A 21,492-nucleotide genomic window follows, 5' to 3' on the forward strand; every position below is an offset into this window, starting at 1 on the left:
ATTTCTGGTTAGAGTTGCTCTATTGCTGCAGGAGCAGCGATTCCACCTCCATTTAAGACTTCAGTGGTGACACCCTCAAGTGCAGCGTGAGGTTGCAGGAGAAAACCCTGTGATTGTGCTGGAAGTAACGATGCGACAACTAGGGTGGTTTTTACATTCACAGCTGAAACCCTGAATAGTAAGAGAGAAGCAAAGTTTTAATTTGATCAAATTAATGATTTTAAGCTTGATCTTCAGCTGAGTTACAGAAGCTCTATGACACCCAATTGTCGACAGCGGTCTTTCAGAGGAGAGCGAGGAAGGCACCTGGAGCCATGTGTCATATAAACTTCTCAACTGCAGGCAGCTACCCAGGAAGACTAAGTATCATTTGCATTATGAAGTAGATATAGATAAATTAGAAACTACTTTCAAATGGCTGTTTGAATTTATTTGCTTGATAAATACAATCCTAACAAAATAAAAGTTAACCAATATTAAGAGATTTGTCTGAAGAACATTAGAAAAATCCATGACAGTTCAATAGGAATTAGTGTGAATTGAATTAAACAAACAGAAAGTTTAAATATTGCCAGCAAATATAAAATGTACGTAACGAAGGCAAGGGAGAATGCTTCAGTTTACATTTGTCATCTGACCACATTTTCTGCGTTTATAAACTTTTTTCCCAAATTTTAAAAAAATACTATGCTGTTTTCTATAACATATCAAAGCATTATTTGTACAAAATCAAATCATGGCCAATGATTCACAACAGTGCAATAGATAAAGACTACAACCACATCCAACAGGTGCTGAAAATAAATATCCAGATTAAAAAATAAGATACCCTATATGCACTCTGTGGAGTTTGCTGTCAATGTGTGAACTGATGGATGAGTCTCATGAGTGTATCTGGAACATTAAATGGCCCTTAAACGCCAGTGTGGCTGGAGGCTTTCGACAGGCAGAAGCAGTAAGCCAGGCAAACCAAGAGCAAGTCCCAGGTGGTGGCTGTTGGTTTTCACGCACCATCACAAAAATGAGGCTATGGCTGCTGAACCCCTGGTGCCTGCCCTCGGCACCCTTCTTCACGCTTAAGTGGAAAGCGCAGGTGCCCTGCAGTGCTGCAGGGGGAAACGCTATATTGCTTGGTCAGGCAGAGCTGGCAGAAGTGACATAACCCATCGCTGCCGCTGCCTGAAGCGGCTGTCAGCGGCTTCCTCCAAGGGACTGAAACATTTAAAATGGATGACCAAGAAAGGCCTTGGCTATATGGCAGCAGTGTGAGCTCAGCCTGTCTTACACAGGTATGACAGCGGCAGTTTTTAAATGAGTAAATGGGTTACCTACATGGCTAAAGGACATGAACGGCTCTCGATGAACATTTCCATCATACAGGGACATAAATAACATCTCTCCAGTTTTTACATTTATTCAGTACATCTCAGAACAAAAATGAAGCTTAAGGGCGTGTTAGGTAAACATGATACCCTGCAGCCCCCCAACTTTTCAGCCAACCCAGAATAAATTTAAAGCTCCCATGTATATAATCTGCATCAGAAAGGTATCAAAGGCACAAGCAAGAAGTGACTAGCTTAATAAGCAGAAATAATGGTGAACGAGGATGAACAGATTCACAAGGCAAATCATTAGTAAGTGTGGGTGGGGTTTTGTTTATTTACTGAAAATGAGACCTTCCAATTCTGCTGCAATGAATGTCAATAATGATTTTGGTCTAAAATAAAACCGTTACGGAATTATTTTAAATCACCTGAAGGAAACCAGTCTTGAAATAATCTGATACTAACCGGAAAACTCTTCTGGCCTCTCCAAACTCACCTGAGTCTGATGAGCAGAAGCCACAAGTATTAGAGACAAAAGTCTCCAGGGCTTAAAAGAAAAGTTTCTTTACAGAATGTACACAGCCAGCAATAATTTGTGCAGTGTGACTCAAATTACAGTAATTTGCACAGTTCAGTTGATTTTATCCATATCCAAGGAGCCGGATCAAATGGGAGTTTCTTTCCTGTCTTTACTTGGCGATGGCTTGACTTGCTGCTCCTTGCTTGCTTTTGGCTGCTCTTTGGCTGCTTTTGTCTCCAGGACAGTGTCTCTCTGCGGCTGACAAACACTCCCGCGCTTTTCTGGCTCCTCTTCTTCCTGCACCTGCTGCTCCGATTTAGCTCGCTGCAGCAGTCGAAGCTGTACTCGCAGTTCTATGATGGCCTCTCGCTCCTCGTGAATTGCTTGGTTCAGGTGATTGTTCTTTATCTATCAAGGAAGGAAAACAAGCGTCAGGGCTCCTTGTGACAAAGAACTGTAGCAAGTGTGTGTGTGGGGCAGCGTTAGGGTTGCACAATGAAGCTTTGCTGCTAACCCAGACAGCAGCGTGGACTTGCACACAACAGTGACTTAAAACCAGAGCGCGTGGGCCTCATGCCTAGGCAAAATAGATGCAAACCCACCAGTTTGCACATGCGCAAACCTCTCTACGCAGACTAAATCAAGCAACCACTACGGCGTGCCAATTAATGCTGACTCAAATCTTACCTCCAGTTCCTCATTCTGCCTCTGCAGATCTTCCAGAATGACCTGCAGTTCCTCCTCATCTTCACTCTCACTTTCACTCTCGGACGAATATTCCTCAGTTTCACTTCGGCCATGCTGCTGGCGACTGAAAGAGCCACGACAAATGCACATGTAAACACTTCCTCAAGTTTGCCGGACCAGCAGCAGCATAAAGAGTTAACTAATGGCTACTGAATCATCTGCAAGGGTTTTTAAAGCAAAATCAATTTCCTTTCAAAGCTGGATTTAATAAACCAGTGACTTCCTAGAAGGATTTTTTTAGTGCATGGGATTTTGCTTCCTTTGGATCGTAATTCCATCGTTATACTAACAGAAAATACCCTGAAAGGTCTGAAGGTGCTGAGATTTCAATAAAAAGAAGAGGCTTTCACATGTCATGTTCACAGGGTAAGCTTTAAGTGTAGTTTGGAGCACTGTTTCAGAAAAGCATATATGTACTCAAAGAGAGCATATGTGTCTGTGTGTGTATATATATATATATGTATATACATAACCAAAGATCGCTCTCTCCCCCGGCGGGAGATCCGATGTAAGCAGTCTCCCTTTTACCTTTGTATTTCAGCTATTTCTGCTCGAAGGCGATCTATTTCTTCCTTCTCAGAGGCAATCTGTCTCCGCAGAAACTGCTCCATGGCCAACAGTTCTTCTTGTTCTGTTAAAATCTCGTTCTCCTGCAATCACCAATTAGTACACTTAAAGCCTTGACTAAAGTCAAGGACATAAATGTGCTAAGGAACATACGGTAAGCGTGCCCTGGGAAGTGATGGGATGATGCCGTTCTCTAAAATGCTTTCAGCAGAAGCGGTTAGCACGCCTCTGAGCTCTGATTCATCAAGGCCTCAAAGCAAATATAAGTTCAAAACCAACAATGTCTGTTCTGAATCCTCAAGACAATCGCTGTACTGAATAGTTGTGGAGATGACACACCAAATCCTGGCATGTTTGGCTGCCTCGTTCCTCAAATAGCAGCAGAAAGTTCTGGATAACCAGTAAAATAACTGGAAAAACTGAATTGTAAAATACATCTTAGAAGGTGAATGTAAGGAGGAAAGTACAGCAGATGGAAGATCAAAGCTACCGAGGGAATCAAAGGAAGGCAGAAAAGCCACAAGAGTTGCCTTACCTCCTTTGATCAGTGGGAAAGCAGTTAGCGGTATTAAAACTGGTTAGATTGGGAAGTGCTTTCTAAGTACATTAACAACGATTTTTTTTAAGGCTACTTTTTGCTGTTGCTGCTGCACAGCGTCTCCTTTCTGCTGCTAACAAGAGTCTGCTCAGTTTTGGGTTCACTCCTGCAGCCAGCATTCCTTCCCTGCTTTTTTTGCCATGAAAACAAAGCCTTGTATCTTAATCAACAGAGAGACCCTTTTAAGCTTTCAATTTCTCATTGCATTAGAAGGAACAGCAGAGTTTTTACTATTTCTGAAAGATAGGGAACAAGAAAATGCCAGCAGACAAACAGGTAAGTGCCTGCCACCTACCTGTGAAAGCAGAATATTTATAACTTCTTCGTTCTCATTCATTTCTTCTTTGGAGACGTCCTCCTTTGAAAGGCTAGCAATTTCTTGTGCAATCTTTGTTTCACACTCCTGCCAGAGAAAGAGAACAACTTGTGGAAGGACAGCTTCCCCAGACACTCTATTTGCTGTAAAAAATAGGGTTTTTGATGTATAATTTTCCAAATTTAGAATCACCATAAAAGCTTCTGAAGTTTGTTAACCTGGAGTGTTCCAGTAATTCTTCGTGGTACTCCAGGACACGCTGTTTTAAGCATGTAACAAATATGTGCCCTGTCAAACACCAAGTTTTTAGTAATACTTTTTACAAAAAAAAAAAACCCAAACAAAACCACAAAAGAAAACCCCCAAACACAAATCACCCAACCAAAAACCACAACAAAACCCAACCCAACCCAACCCAGCTGAGAAGGGGTGTGAAAATCTTGCTGTCCCCAGGGAGAGCCAGCTAACCAGAAAATTGCTCCTCAGCCACATGAAGTCAAGGTGAAATAATCTACAGTAAAAAGATTGAAATGTGGTTTGATCTGCCTGGGTGCCTTTGCATTGTCACAAATGGGGGGATGCTCAGATACTTTGTTCCAAGCTGCCTGAATGGTAAGAATAAAGCTCTCCACCCAGAGACCACCATCCTGGGTAGAAGCGTAACAGCCCAAACTTCAAAAAAGTAGTGGTCAAATGATCCTTTTCCTACTGAACCCCAGAAGTGTTCAAAGCACTGTTAAATATCTACACCCCGTCCCCCATCCGTCTGTCTCTCTCTCTATACGTATCTTGGAAACACATGGAAGAGCAAAACTGAAGCATTTCCCGTTGCCACAGCTCTATGAATGAACTCATTAATTGCCTGGTTTTCCCTAAAAATGCATTTCCATTCTCATGCTTTCAGAGCTCTGTAACTGGAGTTACTTAAAATAATACCAGAAATTATGCAAAGCTGATTCTAGAAAGTAGCTTTTATGTCTCTCATTAGGGTTTCCAGGCTAAAACTCACAGAGCAGAATGAGCACTTGAATGCACAGACAGGAATTCATAATGAAATTCCTCAGTGCCCCCCATCCCTTCTAAATCTGACTTATAACCCAGAGAACACTGACCCTCTACACCTGTCACAGCCTCTGAATGGCACAAGAACCCCCCAGTCCACGGTTGCAGACCCACCGCGTATTTATGGTATTTTCAACTATAAGATTAAACAATAAGGCTGAACGATGCTCCCCAAGAAACGGGTAAATAGTGAAAAAACCCACTAGTCATGAAACTTTAGGAAGAACTGCCATAGTTAAGAACACCCCACATAAGATTCATCCATGATTGACATGTTTGGCCGATAAACAGAAAAGGTACCCACCTGTCTCTTAGCTTCTCTTAGTTTCCTCTTAAGCGCTGTTAAAATTCTTTGCACTTCCCAGAGTCTCTCTTCTTTGGATAAGTCTTTTATCCCTGCCTGCAAGTCTCTGTGTAAACAGTTCAGTAGGAACTCCTAGAAATATTGCCAAAGAAATTAGCATCTTTAATATATCATAGCAGGGCAGACTGAAAAGACGAATCTTTAGCTTCGTAGCAACAGGCCTGGAGTTGAGGCTTTCACAGCCTGGCATGTTGCCCAACACCAAGCGTTAACATACATTCAGCCCATGATCTAGCACTAGTTAAAGTGTGTGGTTTCTTTAATGTTGCTCTTCAGCACGCTCTCCCAACCTGCCTCCCACCACAAAAGTACTGAACTACTTAGCAAAGCAATCCACAAAAGGCATGGCTACGGTCACTGCACGACCATAGAAACTTTCCACGCGTGAAACGGGCGGGATTATCACCCACCTCTTTCCAGTGGTGTCCAGTGACAGGACAATTGTGATACAACTGAAGAGGATGTTACAAGCCTATGATGATTTACTACCAAATGTGTAGTAAAAAGCCAGGGCAGAGATAAACAGAAAAACACCATAGTAACTGCCAACCTGTCGCCTGATTTCTTCTTTGATGCTGTCTTGTGTTTCTGGAAGCGCCGGCATTGTTGCCATATTTGACCAGCGAAGAGGTTTTGTCACCTGCTTTAGGGTCACATTCCCAAAGAACTCTTGAACGTGTGTAAAAAATACATACAGGACACGGTTGCTGATCTGCAAGGAAAGGACAGACAAAATACGGGTTAAGATGATTTATTCACATGATCTCTATCTGTGAAGCACAGTATCCTCCTCCAGAAACAGGACAGCCTTTAGTATGCCTTTTTGTGAGTCGTAGTCGTGTTAGTTTGTCCTAAGAGATTAAAATCTGGATTAAAAACGGTAATTTAAATGACTCAGCGCTGCCCTCAAGGACTCGCCTCACTGCCTCTCTTACCTGGGTATCCGAGGCATTTTCACGCTAAACTCAGCATTTTCACATGCCTTAACCTACCACCATTGTTCCAATCACCAGTAGATTCAGAAATGTATTAAATCTTTCTTTTTACTCATGTAAAGGTAGCGAGAGCAGTAGGTAAGAGGGAACACCGACCATACTGCACTATGGCTGGCTGCTGGCTACCTTTTCTCCCCTTCCCCAGCCTGTATTCTCTACAACTCCTCTCTCAGATGATTTAATATAGTAGAAAAAGTAGTTTGAAAGCAGCTGCTACTGTATTCCTTCTTTTAACATGAGACAGAAGCAAGTGTTTATTTTGATACTGTATCTTCCATTAAAATTCAAAAATTTATCCTGAAAGAAAGCTTGAAGTTCTGTCACCACCCATATTTTAATTGCTAAAATCTACTTAACAACAAAACAGGATTGGGCCTGCATTGATTTACATTAATTGTTACTTCCTTTGTTAGCTAAAAAGTGTCTGGCACAGCAAAATGGCCAGAACAACAGCCAGCCCTTCTGCTACTGGGCCTCCACCTAATTATAAAGTCAAGCTCTTCTGAAGTGTGGGTTTTCTTCTAGAAGACCCACACCCAATAATGCCATATTTCCATGAGGCACAGGACTAATTCTGAGTTGTATTTAAATTGAATACTTCCAAGGTGTTTATTAAGGAATTAATCTTACTGGAAAACCAAGTCAGTTGTTTTCCCCAGCAATTTGACTGCAGACACCAAAGCCATTATACCCAAGTCCTTACTGCACCAGGAAGACCTATTTGCAGGAAGGGTTCCTGGGCTTGATATTAAAATTAAGCAACAATTTAGTTGTCACAACCCCACAGAAATCGTGTATCTGCAGGAATTACTGGATGAATTCAACATTAAACTACTTCTGTTCACAATGGAATTAAAGCCCTGACAGCAGTCTTTGTAATACTCTCATAATAACCCAAATATCAGACCCGTACTATGCAAGCTCACACTCAGAAAGTCTTGTTCCCCACCCTTTCCCAGCATTTTAGGTTCCTGAGGTATAAAGAGAAGCTGCAGTTTAGCTTAACTGTATCAGACAATACCCGATTCCCACCTGCAAGAGAATCCCTACAAAGAAGTCCTTCTCAGGCTGAAGTTCTGCTCTGACTCGTGCTGTGTGGTGCACGTACCTGGACAGTAGGGCTGAGCACTATAGAAATGTTCTGGATGTTCATTTTTGTTTCCAGTTCCTTTGCAATAACATGGTCCATATGCACGATCAGCCAAGAAATGAGGAGATGGTTACACTCGGGCAACTCCTTCAGCAACCTCTGGCACTCCTGGACTTTCTCAGCTTCTGAGCTCTTTCCACAAGCATCTTCAAAGCGGGGCATTAGCTCTTTGGTAAGCAAATTTTCAGGCAGTTCTCGTAGGTACTGCTTCAGCAAGCTGGCTACCGTATTGGGCTCGTACTCTTCCAAGTTGGGAGATTCTTCTCGATCGTAGGCTGCTTTTAGCTCATCAACTTTTGATTTTATTCCTTAAAATATTTAGATCAAGAATTAAGAGAAGTCTTCAACTGTAAACATGTAATAGTGATATTTAAACTTTTTTTTTTGAGATGCATTTATTTCACCTCTCCTTATAATTTATGTTAATTAAGGGATACCTTTTGAAAGTTATCCACATGTAACAAAGTTAAAATCGTGACTCAAAATTATGTGATCACTGATCACTGCTTCTAAAAGCACTGCCTACTACTGTGAAGCAAAACCACAGCACGGCTGAAGCTCTGAATCAGAACTGGCGCCGGCATTCCCTCGCATCGAGGAACATAAAACAGGGTGAGGGAGGGTAGGGGAGCATAAGATCAATTGTGCATTTGCATTCAGTGTCTTTCAGGCTGTTCAGTTACACAGCCCTAAGCCAAGCAGCAAATATGTTATCAACTCAAATATTGTGCAACAAGTTCTACCTATAACAGCTTTCTTCTGTCAAAACAAAACCCACACTTTTTAGTTTCCAGATTTCCAGCTGGCCCTCCTCAGCAGAGGAATCTCACACAGGATTCTTGATTTGAGGCACTGCATGAATAAAAGTGCATTCCCATAATTATTCAACCCAGCCAAGATTTTCTGTAAGGTGTTTTTATAACTCAGCGACATTCCAATCTTCCCAAACTTGGGGAAATTTCATTCTTAAAGCTCAAACGCCCACTTGAGTCACACCAACTTAATGCGCTGCCATGGCTTGGCTCACACGCAGTAAGCAAAACTGGGTGCACTCAGCCCATGGTAAATGCCAGGTAAAATATACTCAGTTTCACATCCAAGTAAGTTGGTCATCAAAATGGCTCATAGGTTGTTAAGCCTCTGCAACTGTCTCTCTGAGCTCTCAATTTAAACAATCTTATACACACAAGAGGGTGCTATTGTACTGGAGAACACCTAGAAAGTACAAACATCAAAAATGATTTACGGAAAACACACCTTCTGTGAAAACTCTCAACACATCATGTCTTGAAAAAACATGCAACCAGAATGTTCTAGTAGGCAAGACAAAGAAAGTGCTTAAGCTGCTGTGGTATCTATGCATGCCTACCAAATACCATGCAGATCGACAGCATCAAAACCACGTAATGAAGTGTTTAAAATCGTTTGATTACTGTTTTACACAGTGCTAGGCAACTTGTTTCAAATACTTTTCCTCCAATTCCTTTTCTCACTTGTTCTTGCTCCCTTAAACATACCCGCAGAAGTACTGACACGAGTGATATTGCAGATACAGTTCACAAATACAGGGACTGTTTTGTTTAACGGGACTAAACCAGCTATTTCATTTATGTTATGCAACTACCACGGTTAATTAGCCTGCTGTTGCTAAGCTTAAATAGTGAAAGTGTATTTTCTGCTTATTAGGGTATTTACTCAAAGAAAAGAAGTTTTTTACAAAAAAAAAAAAAATCACCCACTGAAAGTAGCTGGAAAAAACAACTTAGTGGGAAGCTTAAGTAATAAAATGGTTATATCTCATCTTTGTTTTTGCAATCACCTAGTACTGTATTTCCAATGCAGAAGTAAAAACAAGCTGGCCACACCAGCACATTTTATTCATCATTCCCATCTTATCGCAAAAGGCCAAAACAAGTGTATTTTTACTGCCACTAAGCAGGACCACCGTATTAGCAACTTTTCTGGTACTTCATACCGACGGGTTTGCTTAACTTTAGCTACCTGATTATCTTTTGGATAATTAAAATTCATGCAGCTATAAACAGAGTTCTAGGTGTTGAAAACAGTAAAATAGTAAGAAAATTGCAAGTAAAGACCTTAGGAACCTGCACATCAGTGTGCCCAGAGTACCTGAAACTCTGTAGATGCCTTCACATTTCATGCCATACTTCTCTACGTAATCTATACATTCACGGAAAACTGCTGGCAGGCGGATGCCATCATACATCATGGTCCTGTCTACCGCATCAGACAAAGGAATGCCAAACACGGGCCTGTGACTTGGAACATCCACTTGAGGTATCTCTGTCTCCTGAATTGGCTTTTTCTTTTTCTTCTTCTCTTTCCACTGTTTTACAACATCTGCTGCAGTTAAGTCTTTTGACTTCTTCTCTTTATGTTTGTCTTCCTTGTGTTTGTCTTCCTTGTGTTTTTCATCTTTGGGTTTCTCTTTTATTTTAAAATCCTTTTCCTTCTTTTTGGAAAAGCTGGGTTTCTTGAAGACATGTATTCCCTTGGACCGCTTCAACTTTGAAGGACTTTCAGCTTCATCACCGGAACTGTCCTCTTGAAATGCCGCATAACCTTCCGCTATTAGGCAAAGGAGGAGAAGGCAAGAGGACAGCTGTAAATCTGTTTAGTTTCTAGACAGCATATTATAACAGGGAGAGAACAAGAAGTAATATGTAAGGAGGAGAGAGAAGCAGCAACGTGAATTAAAAAATAGCGCCTGCCTGACTCTTCAGAAGGTTGTCTTTAGTTGTTACACAATTAAGTGGACAAGGATTAAATCAAGGTTGCATAAACACATCAAAGAGAAGCCACACAGTTCCTGAACAATCTAAACAATTAATACTTCATATACTTACTCATAATGGCAATGTCCATCTTATGGGCTAGTTTCCCATCTAATAGTCAAGGAAATGCAAAATAAAAACAACTGTCTGGCAACTTCTCTATGTTCCTGTAATCAACAGTATAAGAGTTGCTGTTAAGGATCATCTGCTACATACACATTAAGTCTAATAAACTTCTATTAAGAACAAACTGAACTTCAGCCATTTAAGTCCCTGATCCCTTTCCAGAGTATTATGAATTTTAAGATAAGTATGAAGTTAAAGGTTCAGCCTCATATAAAATACTAAAAATAAAAAACAACAAAAAACCCCACCAAAACCCAAGCACGTTTACTTTCCCACTAGACGAATAAAATAATCCCAGTAACACTAGACAATACCTGTCAATGAAGTTGCGTATTTGCCTTAAAAAGCACATGCAAGAGCTTCAGACAAGTCCATGGGCAAAGTACACTGGTTCAGCAGCAGAACACCAAGTGCTGTCTAAAACATGCACCAGTGCTTTTACTAACTACGCCTCTGCAGCTAACCCTGCCTATCCTTCAGGCAAGAACAAGGAAATCTTTGAAGGTGGATTACAGAAAAAAAGTCCAACAAAGAACCAGCCCACAGCCAAACCCAACAGTGTACAAACCAACAGAACTTGCAAGTCGATTAATTGTGATTTTACATACGCAGTACCCCATAAAAGAAAAGTACGCCTGAAACCTGGTCAACAAAGCAGACATTTTACATGCCATTTGCACCAGCCAGGTCCCCCATGGCAGTGGGCTCTTGCTTCAACGTGAAGCCCCCGTTATACAGATCCTTTGAGGCTCTTCCACTACCCACAGGCAGTGCCTCTGCCCAAGCGAGGAAGCACACCCGACAGCCAAGTGCTCTTCCTGCGTGAATAATTTTGGGTGGCGGAAGATTAGCCCCTGAGATTATGAGAGAGCATCACGGATGAGATTATAGGCTGTGATTTTGACACATGAAAGGTCTTATGCAAAAGAACCAGGGGGCATTTCAGTCTTTTCTTCTTCCAATTCTACACTATACTAAGCTGCAGAGTTTCTCAGCATTGTTTCAGCACATCCAAGGAGCTGTCTGTATTTTGAAGCCTCCTTGGCTGCTCTGTAGAAGGTAGCTTTTGATAGTCAAATAAATATAAGAACTGTATTAAAACTTGGAACTGCCATAAAATAACTACAATTGTTTGACCAGCTCACCCTTTCCATCCTGGACCCTTCCCTAGGACTACCAAACAGGCACTTCCATAGAAGACTGTAGCACTGTTCCTATCCAAGTGAATTTTAATACGAAAATGCAAATGTTAAACAGAGGACAACTAGCAACCAGGTCTCATCCTCCCAGTTTACTGGCTATACCATCATTCACTCTTTTTGTAAAATAAAACCAGAAATGGGTAAGGAAAGCTGTAGCCCATAAGCTAAGGACTCAGATCTCACTCCGATACAGAAAGAACTGCTGATGCACCAGCTATGGGACACAAGAGGAGCACATGTGTGGGAATGAGATGGGGCTGGCAGGCATGGAGTTTCAAGATGGGGTTGACAGGTGTGATTTCCAAACAGAAAGCCAGATCTTCACCAGACAGAGCCCAGAACAATCTGCCCTCAGTCCTTCCTGCTGGGTAGCTGTAACAGCTCCTAGTCGAACAACGCAGGGTTCCCACACGCGCTAGGAACAGCGTCAGCACATACTGTGGGTCAGCACCAGGGACCCAAGCTTCGAGGTAGGTGTCACCAGCAGAGCACCCGCCTTACATGTCTCAACATTCCATGTTGCAACACAAACCTTGGTGCTTTTCTAGACCTGTAGTAATGTAACACCAGCAATAGCACACTACTGAAACTGGTATTTCTTGACTTCATGAGAAGACGTGAAGGAGCAAGTGAAATACTAGACCAGCCTGTTTTAATTTGTCACAGTAATGTAAGTCAACAAAGTTTAGAAATATATACTAGTTACAGAATCACAGAGAATCTCCTACCCATACCGAGAGGGGGTTTGTATGTCTTTCAGAGTAGCCCAATTTTCTTTACCGTACTTCTGGTAATAAAATACACTGAAACATAAACAACCTAAATTTACACAGAAGAAAAATTATTGAAAGCTCTTGACAAATCAGGTAATTTTAAACATGGAAAGAAGTATTGCCTACTGTTAGGAGACTGGTATTTCTGTTCACTGTTTCCTCAAGACTTCTAGTACTAATAGTCTACATTTTCCCATCACTCTAATGTATGTCAATGACATTTTTCTGCACCAGACCAGTACTAAGTTAATAAATACTCCAATTCCACCGGCATGACAACTGGACTATCTGCCAGTTCCTTGCTCCGGCTTCATTAGACCTTCCGCAAGCATACTTCCACTGCAGTTATTTTAAATGTGACGCTGCAAGTACAGCCCTTATCTTACTGAACATTATGAAAACCTCTTTTAAAAATAATAATAAAAATAAATTCCAATGTTACTCTGGAAAATTCTAACTTACAGGCTTGAAAGCTTTGTAATGCAGTGAGGCTGCTGTTTCTATCGCCTGTATGCTTGCGAATACTTCTCCTGCACTCTTACAATGAAGCTATAAATTAATGATACAGTATTTATTGTTAACATAAAGGGCTGCATTATACAGAACTGCCACTTATCAAACCTACCACAAGATACATTTTTGTGCATCAGGTCTCTGATGAGGTTTTAAGTCATTTATACCTCTACATCTGATTTTCGGCTCCCTGGGGAAATCTGCATACAGCTGTAATTAATTCGCTGAAAGAAAACACAGATCCCTTTTATGTACGGAAGAATTAGTAGGTCAAATCTGACTATACAGACTGACGTGCAATGCTAGGATTAGTTACCTAATTTCAATTTGCCAGAGGGGTTGCCATCAACTTGTATACAATTTCTAAATAAAACAGTAAGACACAAACGGATGCATAATGAGCTTGGGTAGATGGCTTCTAGTTCCTTTCCTCACCTACGAGATGTATTGTTATTATCAATAGAAACTTCAAATGTACAGATACTACCAACACTTACTATCCAGCTTCCACTTAGATCAGTTTGCTTTCAATAGACATTCAACTCACTGATGTGAGCACAGCACTCCCAAATAGATTCTGCATTCAAGACTACTGCGCAGCACTACGCAAGGAAAGCAAAGTTGAAATATGAAGTTTGCCTTACTTTATTCTGACTTAAAATATTTAAGCTGTTTGCAAATGGTACTTTGCTAAACAAATACACAGTGGTATATAGACATACACAGTAATCTGTCAGTAGAATAGGATGCAGCAACACAGAAAGATAAACAACAGTTCTAACTCTATCAATATGAAGAGCCTCTGATGTTTATCACGGGTAGAAAATTCTAGTAACTTCTTATTCTGTAGATGATAAAGGTTAACACCCAACTTGGACCAAAGATTGTTCGGAGCAGGTCCCCAGTTAACAGAGGATTATTTCACCCCTCATTTACAGCCCAAAAGAACATATAGGACCCCCTGCCCAACACGTTAGGGATTTAGTCTGCAAAAATATTTCCTGAAAATTTCAGAAAAGTTCATACCAACGATACTACTATCCTTTCACAAGATAGTTTACAATTCAACCGATTTTCCATTTACCCAAGAATTATATGAAGAAAATTAAAATTATTCTAATCAAAAAAATCCTAGCTGCATATTGAACCCATCCTGTCCAACAGTACCAACCTCAGAATTAAAACAAATAAGCAGAGTCAAGATCTACTACATATAGACTACGTACAGAAATTCTAAAGGGTAGATTAGCTTTTTCTTAAGTATTATTTATAACCTTTTTCTTTTGCATGGAATCACATATTTTATTGCTTTATCAATACATGATTACTGACAGAAGGTTAAAAATTTTTTTAAAAATCAATTACTCTGGTCACTGTCTCGTGTAAAACATTACTGCTTTAAAAAAAAAAAAAAGTGTTTTTGCTCACACGCTGCCACAGCACTAGTTCTTGCATGGACAAAGGTTGTTTTGAGTCAGGAATCAGATCAGAGTTAAAACTACCCCAGTAAAAAGAAAACTAAATTTAACCCCTAAGAAGTCCCCTAATATAACTCACTCTGCAGCTAACCAACACTCAGGCTGCCACAGAGGCCTGGAGATTAGAAATCAGTGGCTGAAACTTTTTTCCAGTAGTTGTCATTACACATAAAAACCCCAATATTCCATTTAATTTTCTATCACCTTCAAAGAATTTTTAGAATTTTTCCCCCAGTATAAATTGCTGTGTCTTATTAGGTTATTGTCATTAACATGAAAAATATCAAATTGTTATATTACCCACATAGGAAAAATGATCCCTTGCTAGCAAACAAAAATGCTTTTTTTGAAATTGACAATAACGTTAAGAGTACGTTACTCCAGCAAAAAGGATCTACCTGAAAAACTAAAATGAGTAACCTTGCGATATTTATCCTTTCCTCTCCACATGCCCTCCTGCTCTTCAAGCATTTCTGAAGTTAACATTTAGAGTATTACTAAAATAACCCCAAACCTTTGTAGGACTAAAGTTAACTACAGTTTCAGGTGTTTGGATGACCTTGTCATTAATTCGCTAATACTGTAAGTTCAACTAGCATCCACTCTGTCATAATTTGATATTAACACTTGTCTTTTTCTCATTGAAATGTTGAATTATATTTCCTTAAACCCCAAATTACATAACCATAGCGGGTTGTATATTGTCCAGAATCAAAGCAGCTGGCCAGAAAAGTGAGAAAAAACAACCTGAACACATGCAATAGAATTAAAAAGGTGGAAGAAACGGAAGAATCGGAAATATGGAAGGCATAAAAGGCAAAGCTCGAAGGGGAAGTCTTAAAATCAACCATGTAAGCAACTGTAAAAAGCTGTTGTCATTTACAGAAGTAAAATGTCTGTTCAGGGTATATTTACAATAACGACCATTTTTGGCTATATGAGAGATACTGAAAGCTTTGGGTGTAACTTACCCTTATACCTGGCTGGCATTATAGTACATACTTGTATTAGGGCTAAGAAATGCTGAATGCTTTTTGTATTACAGCTGAAAAGAAAATGTGATTCTTCCTATGTTTTGCATTTTTGAGCATTTTTTTGTTCCTTTAAAGCTTCTTTCAAGTAACAAAAATTGCCTTACATCAGCTATAAAATGTGCTGCAACCACTTGTGGAAGAAAGCTGTTACAGTGCTAATGTGCACAGACCTGCATGCATTTGCTGAAGAAGCATTTTTTCTCTTCAGCCTTCAGTTAGACTATCACCACGAGACTTACAGAATTACACCGCAAAGAAACCCACACTATGTATAACGCTGACCTCTAACAATTCCAAATTTAGACGTGTCAGAAAACTGATTTGCAAAGAAGAAAACACCAGCTACTAATAGCTTGAATTTAGACCCATCCAATCAACTCTGAATTTTCATCACCAATCCAATACTGTTAGGCTAATGTTGTTTACATTAGGAAAAAACCTAAATAATCAGTTTGCTTAAAACCTGCAAGAACTTAAACTGTTGGTTTTAACTGGAAGATCATATATTTTTGAGTTACAGTATCCTTTATGCACACAGTCTTCAGTTAATAACAAAACTAAACTGCAGTAGAAACAAATCCTGCATCCAGGAAACAGGTCTGATGAAAAGCAGTGCAGTGACAGCAAATTTTTAAGGAGTAACTATTTAAATATGCACATGCATATTACAAATAGTCACCATATTAATCCTAACATGCCAGAATATTGTGTGCCGTCTCATTGGTTTCAATCTTCCAAATTTCACATATAAGAAGTGGCAAGGTACACTGGCATCCAGAACTTCCAGGCATCAGAGATACAGGCATTGTAGAAGACAAACATTGTTTTGAAATTTTGCTAAATTAAATGTTGGTTTAAAAAGTACTAACATTTGGGCTGTGATATTTAGGTTCCGGAGACTTGGACGGTAAGGATCTTTCTGGTACTGAGAGTACTCAGTATCAGCTTAGTATTTCCAAATGCTTTGTTCTTTCAAAATATGTAGAAAAACTCTAGTGAATAAAACTATTTCACATTTCCAATATTTTCTGCACAAGTCTAAAGGCGGGAAGTAAGATTTCTCTTTTGTTGTTTTGGAGAAGGGGTACGCTTTTTAAATGAAAGCTTCTATTCTGAACACTGATACACTGACAAAGAGTGGATTCTATAGTCAAAGCTTTACTTTCTTCTAACTTTTACTCTGACAGTTTTGGTAAATTCATATCCTAATGTTGGCTTGCACGTTTTTGAACGCTGCAATAATACTTAGGCACTGCTGGAGGAAACTGCAGGATCAGACTAAACTAAGAAGCTAGAGGAAAAAAAAAGGACACAGATTTTCTTACTCCTCAAACAATGGTGCAGTGTGCACATGGAAACTTGAGATGGTACACAACAGCCAACTCTGAATACAGGAGACATAAGGGAAATTGGTCAAAGTTGTTGAAACTGACTCTTCCAAATGTAAAAGTAAAAAAGTCAGGTCAAACTTACAGTTTTATTTTAGCTAGCACCTCAGCGACAACTTTAAAAAGCATCTCTTTGGAAATACACTTGGAAACCTCAACTTAGAATGTGAACAGATAATGAGATCAGGGGAACCCCATGCCAGGCAATTACCAATGCATCGTTAAAGGTTTTGGATAAACATGTTTATTACTAATTCTGGGCACATGATTGGCACCTGTATCTGTGCAACAAAAAAAAAAAACAAATCCAATTTTTGGTTAAGGTGTGGGACTTTTTGGAAGAGAAACAGGTATTGCACAAAGCCTGTTTGTACATGTTAACTTCCTTCACACCTGAACAAGTTCCATTGGTAATATTAAGCAATTTTGAGAGAGAAAGAAAGAGAGAAAGTGAAATTGTAAGCATGAAGTAAGAGAAGTTGCCTACTCACTTCTTTTTTCTTTCTTCTTAAATTTTCCTTTCTTCTTCCCATGCTCCTTTTCATCATCAGATACTATATCTGGAGGCTCATGTAAGCTGTCATGAGGTGGTGAAGGCTCACCAGTGCGGTACAATCCAGGGAATTTTGTAGGACTGATTTCTTCAGAGCTGGGAGTACGAGCAAGACCCCCACTGTGCTCTACCCGGCGGTGTTCACTGGGGCTGCTAGTGGGAGGCAGGAAACACTCGGTCATTCTGATTCCCTGATATCAAAGTGAAATCTTCTGCTACCTGTCCATCACACCTGCAGTAGGGAAAAACAAAAAGAAACCCCCCACGCTTTAAGCAATGGGTTTCAGAACACCTTGTTTAGAGCTCTATCCTGAAAACACAACAAGCAGCAATACCTTCTACAACAAATGCTCCAACTTATGTCAAGACACTGTAATATAACATCAGGTCCTAAGCTCAGTGCTTGCAGAATGTGATCATTAACTTCTAAGCCATAATAACATATTAAGAAAGCTGCTATTTTAGCCATCTCTACTTTATCCTATATAAGATATTATATATGAAGTATCAGAATATTTCAACATTTGAAATAATTCTTACAAAATTCATAGGCAGCTTGCATACTGATTGGTAATATTTATTAATAAATAGTTACCTAACTTTAAATTTTTTTACATAAAATAGGTCTGCCTGGATACCCAGAGCATTTGTGAGCACAGCACTTAAGGCAAGGATCACTTTCATCTTTCCCAAGCATATTTTACAGATGCAAATAAGAACTTGCCTAGCCTGTTGCAATAAGGGGAAAAAAAAGTCCTAAAGTCAAATCCATCTTCTAATTATGCCAATGCAAATTAAAGAAGGTAGAAAAAGAATGATTAAGTTTTTCTGGGATACAACAACAACTGCACATTTGCAAAGGCTATATCAGACCATCTACACCCAGATGCTGGCATGTTGTTTGCTTGAGATTTATGACCAAATAAAAGCTAAGATGAAAACTGATGAAGGAAGTCAATACATAAATTCTCAGCAACGGAACTTGTAAGCAAAACACTCTTCCTAGCGCAGATAAATTGCAGAAATTCTACAGAACAGATATGCTGTATAGGACATCACAACTCCGGAGCCTGCTTTGCTGAATTTGGCCCTTTATGTATAAATGATCACCCTCAGATACAAGCCCTTCTTTCCAAGGGATGAAAGAAAAACAGAAATAGAGCAAACCCCAGGAAGAAAAAAAGATATTTCCCACACCTGCTGGTATACTTGGATGAGAGATCATGTCATGGTTACATGCTAACTGTAATCCAACGTCAATCTGTGCTGCTGTGCTGCTGCTGAAAGAAAACTGATCTACTGGAAGACAAACAGAAGATTATTGGTTTGGTTTTTTTAGGCTATATCAGTTCCATAGCCTGACTCTCTATGCAGCATCAGGGCAAGCACAAAGAAGGCTGAGAGAGTTGGGGGAAGGTGCCCAGCACTGCAGACTTAAAGCAGTGACTATGCAGCCATGGCCTCAAAAAACAGAATTAAAACACGTTATAAGATTACACACAAAAGCCATATGAAACCTATTTCCTTAAATATTTTAGTTATGACAAGAGTATACCCAGATTAATAGCTGTGGCTTCTGCCCTAGCCTTTGGGCCCTACAGTCACCTCTGGTACTCCTGCTATTTAATGTTGATATATAGATTACGATTAAGAAGAAAGTAGTCAACCCTTTGCTAAGTTAGGCAAACAATCATGGATACCCAGTATTTTATAAAACCCTCATTCAGAGAAATAAATGATACATACTTGCTAAGCAGGAACTCCTGACACATCATACAGACCAGACTATAATTTGCTATGCAAAAGCAGAAAGCCTCTTTTAAAGAGAATAGCATTAACACGAGGCACAGCCTTTTTTTTTTTTTGTCATGCTTGTTGGGTTTTGTTACATTTTTAATGGATTTCAAGTACTTCACTGCTATGCTAATTTGATATTGTGTTTAAACAAGTAAATAGAGTGCTCCAATAAGACGTTTTAGGAGAATGTCCAGATATCTAAAGCTTCAATCCTACAGATTTCAAAAAAGGTCAAAACTTCCGATTATACAAGCACTTTCAATATTACCAATGACACAGACTGGCAATACTACTGCATCTCACCTGGGTATCAGAATGATCTGTAAAATTTGTGCACAGCACCTGTTTGCATTTCAACCACCAAAAAAACCCAGCCCTACCCCAAAAGACAGAACCCAAAATACCCCACCAAAATCTACCAAAAGTTGTTGAACAACCGACAGTATTTCAACAGTAACTGATAGAATGAAATTAGAAATATTGCCTATAATTTTTGTAAGTGAACAGGATGGACCACACCTACAAATCAGTCCATATCTACAGTGGGCATGATGGGCAAGTGCCCAGAGGGAAAGGACAATGTCGTTGCAAAGGCACATGAACACCACCCTGGAAAATAAGGACACACATGCTTTGCCTCTAGACCCTGGCAGAGCTCTTGGGATGAAGCCAGACCTAGCCCATGTGTCCCACAACATTCTTCAGCAGGGTTTTACTTAGCTACTCAACTCCTAGGGTCTTATTTACAGATTGGTATGGAAAAACATAATATGGAATTGTGTTTTGCCAGGTTAAATGTGTCCAGCTAAGCGGGTGTGTGACTGGGGGGCAATGGGACTGTTGTTTTTTGGTTGTTGGGGTTTTTATTTTTTTGAACTCTCATCATTCGATTCCCTGTATGCACGACAGACTGAAAATTTAGTGTTTGTATGAAACAAAGTATCTTACTACAGGAAATCATTCACAGAGTGCTTATGGAAATTAACAGTTACTCAGATCAGGATTTGAATAGGGCATAGTAAGACACAGAATTATGATGAGAAACAACATGCTCATGAGGCCTTTTAATACTGTTCATTCTTTAGTCTGGGTAAAGTCGAGACACTAAAGATAATGGCGCATCCCTGAAACACAACAAATTAAGACTGCACTTAAGTTTCATATTTTTATTTTACAACTTTAAGGAAGCATTACTTTCCTATAACCATAATTTCCTAGGCCTTCAAATAAGGGAGAAATTCCACCATGTTCAAATTATATCAAAACTTATCAGCAGAATCAGTGCATTTAGGTCTACCGCAAAAACCTCTTCCACTTTTGCTAATGGATGTTAATGCCCTGTTGCCATACAAATCTGCACCTTTCCACCAGCTTTTACAAGTTTTTGCTGACAGCAAAAATGGTGACACTGAAAAAATCATGGGTTCTCTCAGCATTTTGTGAAGGAACATTTCACATTTCTAACAGGCTGATTCTTCTGCCAACTTCTCCCTCTCAGATTGACCCTTTCTTTCCAACCTGTTACTGCTTCAGTCCTGCCTCTTCTCTGCAACGGGCTCCTTGCTTCAAATTGCTTCTCCTCACCTATGCAGCACTCATCTGTCACGAGATTTAACAGCTCACTATGGCCATGTGGGGAAGGTCATGCTACTCCCCCCACTAACACAGCCCCTCAGTTCTAGTAGTTTGCTCTCCCAAGACCCCTTTGTGAGATGATTCAATTTGCAAGCTGCTCCAACAGGCTTCTGCTGCTGAGCTTGCTCATGGAAGAGCTCAACAAGCACTAAAGGTGGAAAGCAGAAGAGTGGCAGAACCATGATGACAGGATTGCAGCCTCCCTCTCTGGGCAGATGTTTTGTGATACTACACACACAGTTTCATCTCTCCAGATTTTACTTCATTCTTAGTATTTGCCCCATAACTTCAAGGTTTGATTTCTTTACCACTCAGTGCCAGTACTCCCACAGTTCCTGTCTTGACTCCTTTTGTCACCCTCAGTATATCACACACAATGTGTTCTTCGTCTGCTTTGGTCTCTGTGACCCAGGCTCCTCGCTCAGCCTCCCACTTTCCCCACTCCTTGTTCTTTATTCAGCTGGTTCCTACTCTCCTGCTGCACACCGCTTCCTTGCCAATAAAGTTCTCCCTCTTCTTTCTGTTTCTTCTATCTGATTAGATATCAGTTCCTG

The 21,492-nt window shown here is 40.0% G+C and overlaps 1 protein-coding gene across 5 annotated transcripts in view; it reads right to left on the bottom strand.

The window, feature by feature from the left end:
- Positions 1–405: 405 nt before the first annotated feature.
- Positions 406–21,492, bottom strand: part of RALBP1 (ralA binding protein 1) — a 35,811-nt gene continuing 14,724 nt past the window's right edge. For 2 of the 5 annotated variants that reach the window (XM_075084680.1, XM_075084681.1), the window contains exons 2-10: positions 17,445–17,738; positions 9,775–10,233; positions 7,603–7,952; positions 6,050–6,211; positions 5,440–5,571; positions 4,053–4,160; positions 3,121–3,242; positions 2,533–2,656; positions 406–2,253 (exon numbers count right to left, since the gene is read on the bottom strand). In XM_075084680.1, the coding sequence (XP_074940781.1) occupies positions 1,990–2,253; positions 2,533–2,656; positions 3,121–3,242; positions 4,053–4,160; positions 5,440–5,571; positions 6,050–6,211; positions 7,603–7,952; positions 9,775–10,233; positions 17,445–17,688 (1,965 nt within the window). In that variant the 5' untranslated portion in view covers positions 17,689–17,738 and the 3' untranslated portion in view covers positions 406–1,989. Of the gene's footprint in view, positions 2,254–2,532; positions 2,657–3,120; positions 3,243–4,052; positions 4,161–5,439; positions 5,572–6,049; positions 6,212–7,602; positions 7,953–9,774; positions 10,234–10,511; positions 10,607–10,879; positions 11,021–17,444; positions 17,739–18,703; positions 18,803–21,492 lie in introns of those variants that run through there. The other 3 variants (XM_075084682.1, XM_075084683.1, XM_075084684.1) reach the window with 3 other exon arrangements.

Source organism: Phalacrocorax aristotelis, chromosome 2 (assembly GCF_949628215.1).
Source record: "Phalacrocorax aristotelis chromosome 2, bGulAri2.1, whole genome shotgun sequence".
Classification (NCBI taxonomy): Eukaryota; Metazoa; Chordata; class Aves; order Suliformes; family Phalacrocoracidae; genus Phalacrocorax; species Phalacrocorax aristotelis.